Here is a 9,942-nt window from a genome sequence, read left to right as displayed (position 1 = left end):
TGTCCGAGTCGGGGTTGAAAGCGGAGTGGTGAGCGCTTACGACCCAACCGGTGAAAACCAAATAATGAAGGGCCAAGCTCGACGGAATCGGAGTCGCAAGAATTAGTAGGTTTCCACTTTCTTGCAATTGCGTTTATCATTCCTTAGCTTAAGCGATATAGTGAAAACCAGATGGTCGGAGTCGCAAATGGAAGCAGAGGAAAAAACCACTTGTGATGCCTGTCTCCAACAGCTGTAATCGGTCTATTCTTCCACTTCGGCTTACGACTCTGACAATCCGGTTTCCGCCTGATCCTAAACGACAAAATCATAAGCAAAATCGGAAAATTTGCTGACGACTCAAGTGTTTGATTTTCACTAGATCATGTCGTACTACCCTCTGCCATACCCCTTCTGATTACGACTCTGACTACAACTCCGTCGCTAGTGAAAATCAGCATTAAGACTGCGGCTAATCAAAACCGAAGTCCTTAAGTTCTGATCAATAATAATCTATCTACCTAGGGCATTTTTAAGGAAGGTAAACTTGCACTTGGAGTTGTAATAGCGCTTAGGAGCAGGCGAAAACCAAACAACGGAGTTTTTAGCTCGTCGGAATCGGAGTCACAGGAATCAGAATGTTTCCATTATCTTGTGATTTTGCTTATCATTCCGTCGTTTACGATCTAGTGAAAACCAGAGTGCGGTCAGAGTCGCAAGGGGAAGCGGAAGAATAAATCAATCAAAATACCTATTTCCGATAAAATGTGATTGGTCGAACATCTATTCTTCTGTATCTGCTTACGACTCCAGCGATCTGGATTTTACTAGATTGACTGTTTGATTTTAGATAAATGTTCTTCAAATGGAGCAGTTCTCATTATTAATTTTTAGTTTAGTTTTTTTTACACACATTACCTGCCATGACTCTGTTACCGATGTCTGAAAAGAGCAAAAAAAGAAACAAATCAGTCAGTAAACGTTAAGGCCTGGCGGTTTGATCAATAATCCATCCAAGGGGTTTTACACACTCGCAAATGGCAACGTTTTTCCGAGCTCACAACTCTACATTTATAAGGGCAAGTAAAATGGGTCAAAAATCTCTATTTACGCTTTGTCAAACTGTCTTCAAACATCACAAAATGTAACAAAATGCAGTCTGTGGCACTACTGCTATACTTAAGGCTGGTTTTCACTAGCGACGGAGTCGGAGTCGGAGTCGTAAGCGGAGTCGTAAGAGCGCTTATGACCTAGTGAAAATCAAAAATCGGAGTCGTAAGCGGAGTCATAAGCGCGACGGAATCGGAGTCAGAAGAATCAGAACGTTTCCATTTTCGTCCGACTCCGCTTACGACTCCGTCCCTTACGTTCCGGAATCGGAACGCTGTTTTCACTAGATCATAAGCTCTACGCTTCTGATTACGACTCCGACTCCGTCGCTAGTGAAAACCAGCCTTTACAAACCACGCTGCTTTCGTCCGCAAATGGGCTGGTATTTTTCTAAGTAACACATTAATCTTGAGGGCTAATTACTTACACTCGATTATTGGTATGTTTTTCTTCCATCAGATCAAATTTAAACGTAGCCTGCGAGCAAGCTCTCTTTCAGTCAGCCGCGAGAGGATTGGGGCGCGGGCGCCTCCGCTCCAATCCTCTCGCGCTATCCTTTCACAGCTCGCCCAAATGAGAGCTTGCTCGCAGGCTAATTTAAGCCGTTTCTCAGTTATCAGCTAATTACGGCAATTTCTCAGCTATCACTTCATCTATTTTTCTTAAAATGTAGCAGTTTTTTGTTTAATTTTATTAATACACATTACCTTCTAATTTCCGTCGCACTTCTAAAAAGAAAAAAAAAAAAAAAGAAATCAATAAAACAACATAATCGAGGAGGAACATTTTCGGTAAACATTTTTGACAAATAACGGAGACTGTTTGCTATAATTTGTTTTCTGCCCTCCTCCTTTCGTCAGTGATAAAATAAACGCTTCACCTATTCTACTTAAAATAGAGCAGTTTTTAGTTTAATTTTATTGATACACATTACCTTCATTTTTCCGTCGCCGTTCTGAAAATAAGAAAGAGAGAAATCAACAAAACAACATTATCGAGGAGGAACATTTTCGGTATATCGAAAAGCTCCTTCTTACGCATTTTGACAATTAATGTGGAAACGTTTGCCACAATTTGTTTTCTGTCCTCCTCCTTTCTTCAGTAATTTTCCATTGGTAATAGCATCCTGTACAATCTAGCTCTGGCTGGTAAAGAGTTTTTTTTTAATTCGCTCTTTAAACAGACTTAGATCCAATTTAATTTCAGTTGCAAACACTTCCAATCATCTATTCTACTTACAATGGAGTAGCGTTTAGTTTCACTTTTTACATATACATTACCTTCTATTTCCCAGTTTTGATCCGGAAATAACAAAGAAACGTGAATATTAATCAGCATTACCCAAGGCATCGGGTTGATCAGTAAACCTACTAAGGACATTTGTACAGACTCTTAAATATAAACATATTCGGTAACTTGTAAGACTAGCTGTATAACTTTGTTTCATACACATTACCTTTCTCTTCCTGGTCTAGATCTGAAAAAAACAAAGAAACGAACCATCAAAACTCAAAACATTGCGCTTTTCAGTGAATGTACTGAAGGTATTTGTACACACTTCCAAATATCAAACCATATGGCGGCTTGATAGACTAGCTGTCTGAATATGTAAACCAAACAAAAAGTCCCGTTTATCTTTTGCTCTCCTTTACTCATATTCAAAAGACAGGGGAAACATTTTCAGTGTATTGACAGGCTCCTCCTAAGCTATTTACGACGATATTTAATGCATGTAAAAGTGTAAACTGTGAAAACGTTTAGTCCAATTTGTTTATTACAGTTGACCTTACTCCAGATTATTTTCGTTCGTCACAACATCTTAAGGTTGGTTTTCAGTAGTGACGGTGTCCGAGTCGGAGTTGAAAGCGAAGTCGTGAGCGCTTACGACCCAGCTGGTGAAAACCAAATAATGGAGGGCCAAGCTCGACGGAATCGAAGTCGCAAGAATAAGAATGTTTCCACTTTCTTGCAATTGCGTTTATTTATTCCTTAGCTTAAGCGATATAGTGAAAACTGGATGGTCGGAGTCGCAAGTGGAAGCAGAGAAATAAACCACTTGTGATGCCTGTCTCCAACAGCTGCAATTGGTCTATTCTTTCACCTCGGCTAACGACTCTGACAATCAGGTTTCCAACTGATCCTAAGCGATGGAATCGTTGGCAAAATCGGAAAATTTGCTGACGACTCCATTGTTTGATTTTCACTAGATCATGACGTACTGCCCTCTGTCATACCACTTCTGTGATGAAAACTTCCTTTAATGGCTAATTCGTTCCTCCGTTAAGGCTCAAAATCTAAGGCTTCACAATATATCACTATATCGATCTCTTAACTCCGCGCGCTTCTCTATTGCTATTCGAGTCCTGTTTCGCAATGTCCTTTCTTAAGTCTAGGCCAATCTTAAAACAATCAAAATACATGGATCGGATATCACAAAAGTAATTAAGGTTCGCTTTTCACATCCGGTTGGTTAACAATTGATCAAGTTCAAAGTTCTTCATTAGCTATTTCAATCTTTCGTCAAGTTCCAGTTCAAAGTTCATTTTCTCGACACTCCCCCCTTGACCAACCGCTCACTGTTGGTCAACAAGTCTCCTGATTACGTCGGCAGTAGCAGCTGCTGCCCGTCTTGGTGGTCTCAAGGTTTCGGAACGAGGATTGGGTTCTTGGACAACTCCGACTTGCTCTTGTGCAGGTGTGTTTCCTGTGCTCACTTCTAGTGGGAAAAGCTTCTGAATCGGCCTCCGTATCCTTGAGTGCTTTCCTTTCTTACTTGTCACTCGCAATAACGCACCTCGCTCGTAACCATCGCTACTCTCAATCACCTCTATCACTTCTCCTAATCTCCAGTTACTTCGTGAAGTGTCTTCATGGACCAAAACCACGTCACCAGTCTTGATCTCTCTGTCCTGAACTCCCTTTGGGCTGCAACGATGAAATTCTCTCAGGCCCACAAGGTATTCGTTTTTCCAGCGTTTCCAAAAATGTTCCAGGAGTTTACTGAGGTATAGTGCCCTTCGTTGCAGTTTGGATACAGGTTCATCATCATCGCTTAGCTGGTCGTTATCCGGTAGAGTGGCTAAACGTCTTCCGATCACTACGTGTGAGGGTGTAAGTGGGTTGTCTGTGAATTCAGGGTAGATGTACGTAAGAGGTCGTGAGTTTAGCACTCCCTCTACTTCTGTCAGAACAGTGAGGAGTTCTTCATATGTCAGCTGTGCCTTTCCTAAGACTTTGCGGAGGCTCCTCTTTACTAGCTGTACCATACGCTCATAGTATCCCCCCCACCAGGGGGCCTTCTCCAGGATAAAGTGCCAGGCTATGCCGTGGTTTGCGGCATAATCTTGGGTCTTCTTGTCTTGAAATAACTGGACAAGGTCTCTGTTGGCTTTCTTGAATGTTTTGGCGTTGTCGGACGTTATAGAGGCTGGTGTTCCTCGCCTGGCTGTGAATCTTCGTAGACACCTTATGAATGCTTCTGATGACAGGTCTGGGGTAAGTTCCAGATGCAAGGCTCTTGAAGTGGCACATGTGAAGAGACAAATATAAACTTTCTTCATCTGTTTGGCTGCACCGCTCCCAGTTTTCACGAATAAGGGGCCGGCGAAATCTACTCCTACGTGTGTGAACGCAGAGTGGCGGTGACCCTTGATTCAGGCAGATCGCCGCTCGGTGGCGGTGTGTAAGACCTTCCTTCCAATTTCCTGCATACGACACAGTGGTGAAGGATCTTCTTGACAAGCTGTCTTCCCTTCGGAATCCAGTATTCACTTCTCAATTCTGTGAGTGTTTCTTTGACTCCTCCATGTTTCACTTTTCTGTGGCAGGCTTCAACAATCAATTTCGTCACGTGATGTCTTCTTGGCAACAGGATAGGGTAACGTGTTGCGGCATCCAGTTGTGCGTTTCCGAGTCGACCTTTACTCTTGATAACGTTGTCTTCGTCATTGAACAATCTAAGTTGAAGCTTAAGGTTGTCTAAATTCTTCTCATTCTTCATGGTTTCTTGTAAACTGCGGATCCATAGACACTTTGCTTCGTCAATCTCTTTCGCTGTTAGGCTTGGCTCTGTATTCTGAGGCTCTCTCTTTCGGTTTCTCGAAGACTTCAAATTTTTAATGAACTTTAGGCAGAAGGCTGTCACTCTGAATAGTTTCATGGCATCACTGAATCGTTCGCAATCGATGTCGTCGGTAAACTTCACAGGCTTGTTCGGTGTAGGCTCTTTGGTCAGGCTAACAAGGCTACTTGTATTTGTCACAATCTCTGGGCTCCGTTTCATTGGTTTGACTTCTTTCTTGCACTCTTCTGAAAGATCTTCTTCGTTCGATACTCCGGACTTCGGGTAGTGCTTTGAGGAACCCTTAAGCCAAGCAGGACCTTCCCACCACAGGCTGTTACTCACTAGTTCGGATGCTGGACATCCTCTGGACCCGACGTCAGCGGGGTTCTCGACTCCGGGGCAGTGGCGCCAGCTCTTTACATCGGTCAACTTTTGGATCTCGTCTACTCTGTTTTGAACGAACTGCTTGAAGTCCTTGTTGGCCTGGATCCAATAAAACACGGTGATGCTGTCAGTCCAGCAGGAGACTTCTTCGATGTTAATTACTTGTGACAAGGCTTCTCGTGCGGTTGCGACCAGGCGTGCTAGGATGAGTGCGGCAAGTAGTTCAAGTCTTGGAATAGTCATGGGCGACGAGGGCGTGACTCGCGTCTTGGACGCTACAAGGCTGGTCCTGTATCCTTCTTCGGTTTCAATGCACAAGTAAACAACTGCGCAGTAGGCTTCTTTAGAGGCGTCTCCAAACCCATGCAGGGAGGCTGACTTGACCTTCTTTCTCTCGCCCGGAAAGTAGTAGCGGCTCACGCTTATCTGATTGACCTTTTCCATGTCGTTCATCCACTTCTGGAGGTAATGCTGCTGGTGTGGAGGGATGGGGCTGTCCCATTCGCATTTGTTAAGGCACAGTTTTTGTAACAGCATTCGAAGCCCAACCATCACCGGTGAAATAAGTCCCAGTGGATCAAACAATTTAGCTGCGATTCGGAGAATGTTTCGCTTGGTAGGTTCCAGATTTCTGGCGAATTCCACAACTTTGTTTAGCTTCATGATAAAGATGTCTTCCTCCAAGTTCCAATTAGTTCCAAGCACTTTATGCTCCTTAGTCGGGTCAATCTCATCTAAGCCACCAACGGAGAGTTTTGCGAAAGACGGGTCTTCGTTCGAGGGTGACTCTTGCTCTTTAAGGCGTTCCTTTTTGAGGCGATCAAGGGTGATTTTCTCAATAACTTCTTTCTTGTTTGAGGCCCATTTTCTCAGGTTAAATCCTCCGGCTGCGAAGCAGGCGTTCGTTGTGTTGTAGAGAGCGTAGGCTTCGTCATCGTCTTCGCCGCCAGACGTCCAGTCGTCGACATATAGGCCTTCTAATGTGTTGCGTGCTAGGTCTGGATCGTTCTCGTAGTATTTGGTAACATGATGTTTAAGGGTGGCGTTCAACAGGAAAGGCGAACAGTTCATTTCGAAGATCACTCTACAGAAACGATAGATCAGGACGTTTGGATCTTCACTGTTGATGTCATCGACCCACAGGAATCGCATTAGGTCTCTTTGTTGCTCGTCCACCTCTATGTTAAGAAAGGCTTTCTGGATGTCTGAGACTAATACCACTTTATGGGCCCTGAAGCGCATTAGTATGTCGGCAATCCCTGCGGTCAGCGGTGGACCAGTATAAACGCAATCGTTCAGCGAGGGACAGCTTGGGTTCACCTTTGCGCTTGCATCGAAAACAACCCTTAATTTGGTTGTTAAGGCGTCACTTCTTAAGACGGCTTGATGGGGTAGGTAGTGAATGTCGCGTGACAGTTATTCTTTCTCGTCCACCAGTTCTATGATGTTCTCACGAAGTTGGTCATCAAATACTTGGTTGTATTCTCTTAAGATTGAAGGTTCCTTTCGTAAACGTCGCATCAGAGAGTTTAACCTGACGAGGCTAAGGTCATAATTGTCAGGAAGGAGATCTCGCTTCTCTTTCAGGGGAAGCGTCACGCAATAACGCCCGTTTGCAAATGATATGTTCTCCAGAAACGTTTCGTGCACAGTCTCTTTGTCTCGAATTCCAATGGAGTCCAGGTCCCAGAGACGACAGAGTAATTCCTCCGTTCGGGGACTTTCGTGTTTTGGTTCAGCGGCAACTTTAAGAACATGTGTTGAAACGAAATTAACGCTTGAAAGTCGCGGATTTTTGCTCTCTCCAGAGACTGGACCAGACAGTACCCATCCTAGAATGGTACAACTTGCCACAGGACCTTCAGCGTTTTCTTCCCGTTTTGTCGCGCCAGTGAAAAATGACCACATGAAATCCGCTCCTATCAGTAAATCTATCTCCAATTCTTCGTTTCCATGTACACCATCGGCCAATTCGATATCTCTTAGATAGGCAAATCGTTTTATCGCAGTGTCAATCTCTTGATTTCCGATCGGCGCACAAATTGTCGGCACTACAAAGCATTCAATTTCTTTCGATAACAACTTGTTTGTATTTCCAACGCTGACTTTTATCTTTTCACACGCAGTTGGTTGGCCAGTGACGTCAGTTCCAAAGGTTTTTATCAAAAGAGACTCTTTGCTGATCGTTGGCAAGTTCAACTGGTCACGCACGCGTTGTGTTACGTAACTCTTTTGGCTCCCTGAATCGAAGATTAATCTGGCTTTAATTCCGTTCGAGGCTGTTGTACTTCCATTTTGTATCAGGGCTAAGGCGGTCTGAAGTAACACTGAATCTTGCGATCCCACGTGAAAGGTACTTGCTTGCACAGGAGGAGGCTGCCGGTTTGTGGCATTTCCGTTGTCGCTGTTGTTTTGGCCATTTACCCTGGTTTCCTTTTTCATGGCTCTTTCTGGAGTTTCGATTTCGCACAGGCTAACATGATGCCTTCCACCACATTTAAAACAGGCAATTTTCGATTGGCAATCTTTTGCAAGGTGGCTTCTTCTAAGGCAAACGAAGCACCGTCCCTGCTTTTTCAGAGATTCTCTTCTTGCGGCTTTGCTAGTCACGACGTGACAGCTCGCTGTCGGGTGTAGCTGTTTACAAAATGTACAATGCGTTGTACTTGAAGGCGTGTTTTCTGTGAATAATGCCGACGCGCTTGTTGGTTCTCGTTTCCCACTCCTTCGATCATCTGGACTGTATGATTTCTCTTTCGTGGTAAGGGCCGGTACTCCCTCACATCTTTCCCTGTTCTCGACTTCGTTTCGCAGAAGTTGCAGTATTTCAGTAAGATTCCATTCTCCGTCCTTGATTTCACGGCCCACCAAAAGGCGAATATCGTCGGGAATTTTGGACATGAGTACGGGAACCAAAAAACTTCCATACGTTTCTGCAGGCACATCTAAAGCTTGTAATCCCCTTACGTGGGCTTCGATTTTGTCGAAGGTTTCTCTCAGTTTTCGAGTGTCCGATGTGTTTTGTAAAGGCGTCAACTTTAGGAAGCTATCCATGTGACTACTTATAATCACTTGCTTGTTCCCGAATCGCTTCGTTAGAAGGTCAATGGCTGCGCTGTAATTATCACTCGTTAAAGGTAAACCTGCGATTGTAGAGGCTGCAGATCCATGTAAAAGGCTTCTTAAGTAGTTGAACTTATCGATCTTGTGTAATTCGGGATTTTCGTGGACTGCGCTCCTAAAGCTATCCCAAAAGGTAAGCCACTGGCTTGGATCCCCATAGAAATTCTTCAAAGTAAGTCGAGGCAGTTTCGCGTGCTTGTTTGCAATGGCTGGGCCTTGTGATGCTTGGCTTGGCGACGGAGCACCATGCTCATGGCTGTCTTTTCGTGACAACACGCTTTCAATTTCGACAATAATCTCCAATATCTTTTCACTGAAGACGCCAGCTTCTTCGATCTCTTCTTCAATCGCTTTCTCGTCATCTAGGGTGTCTAAAATATCGGCGTCCAAACTATGAATAGTTTCTAGTCGATCTTGAAGCGACATTTTCAGTTGTTTCAGCTTGTTTTCTAAAGACGGATCGTAGTTTTTTACGATTTCTTCTGCTTTGGCCATCAGCTTCGTTGCGTAGGAGCGATGCCCCTGTCGTGATTTTTTCTTCTTCGTCATGTTATCCAATGTTATCCGGCTCGAAGAAGGACCATGTGATGAAAACTTCCTTTAATGGCTAATTCGTTCCTCCGTTAAGGCTCAAAATCTAAGGCTTCACAATATATCACTATATCGATCTCTTAACTCCGCGCGCTTCTCTATTGCTATTCGAGTCCTGTTTCGCAATGTCCTTTCTTAAGTCTAGGCCAATCTTAAAACAATCAAAATACATGGATCGGATGTCACAAAAGTAATTAAGGTTCGCTTTTCACATCCGGTTGGTTAACAATTGATCAAGTTCAAAGTTCTTCATTAGCTATTTCAATCTTTCGTCAAGTTCCAGTTCAAAGTTCATTTTCTCGACAACTTCTGATTACAACTCTGACTACGACTCCATTGCTAGTGAAAACAAAAAAGCGTTAAGACGACAGCAAATCAAAACTGAACTCCTTAAGTTTTGATCAATAACAATTTATCTACTTAGGGATTTGTAAGGTAGGTAAATCTTGCACCCGAGACAAAGTGACCCACACGGCCTGGGCTCAACCCGGTTTATGTAGCATGAAGGAACTAGGAGTATTGCTTCTTCCCGCTAAATTAGTTACTAGTCCATTGCAGTTTTCCCCCCCAGCAATTTTTCCCTGGTACCCATTTAAAACTTGGGTACAAAGAAACACGACATGGAGCCTACACAGGAAACTACACCGTAATGTAGAGACCGATACATTCGATGGTGGTTCGAGGCTAGGCCA

At 43.8% G+C, this 9,942-nt stretch overlaps 2 protein-coding genes across 2 annotated transcripts; both read right to left on the bottom strand.

Moving 5' to 3' along the window:
* Positions 1 to 4,705: 4,705 nt before the first annotated feature.
* LOC146474046 (uncharacterized) lies at positions 4,706 to 6,778 on the bottom strand. The gene has a single exon (XM_085117296.1). It carries the CDS (start codon positions 6,776 to 6,778, stop codon positions 4,706 to 4,708), a length of 2,073 nt encoding a protein of 690 aa, XP_084973422.1.
* Positions 6,779 to 6,952: 174 nt separating this feature from the next.
* LOC146474045 (uncharacterized) lies at positions 6,953 to 9,208 on the bottom strand. The gene has a single exon (XM_085117294.1). The coding sequence runs from the start codon at positions 9,206 to 9,208 to the stop codon at positions 6,953 to 6,955; it is 2,256 nt and encodes a 751-aa protein (XP_084973420.1).
* Between the last annotated feature and the right edge of the window lie 734 nt (positions 9,209 to 9,942).

This window comes from Pavona decussata, unplaced genomic scaffold (assembly GCF_977016875.1).
Source record: "Pavona decussata unplaced genomic scaffold, jaPavDecu1.1 SCAFFOLD_91, whole genome shotgun sequence".
Classification (NCBI taxonomy): Eukaryota; Metazoa; Cnidaria; class Anthozoa; order Scleractinia; family Agariciidae; genus Pavona; species Pavona decussata.
Note: the sequence above shows the minus strand (reverse complement) of the source record. Positions and strands in the feature narration are given on the sequence as shown.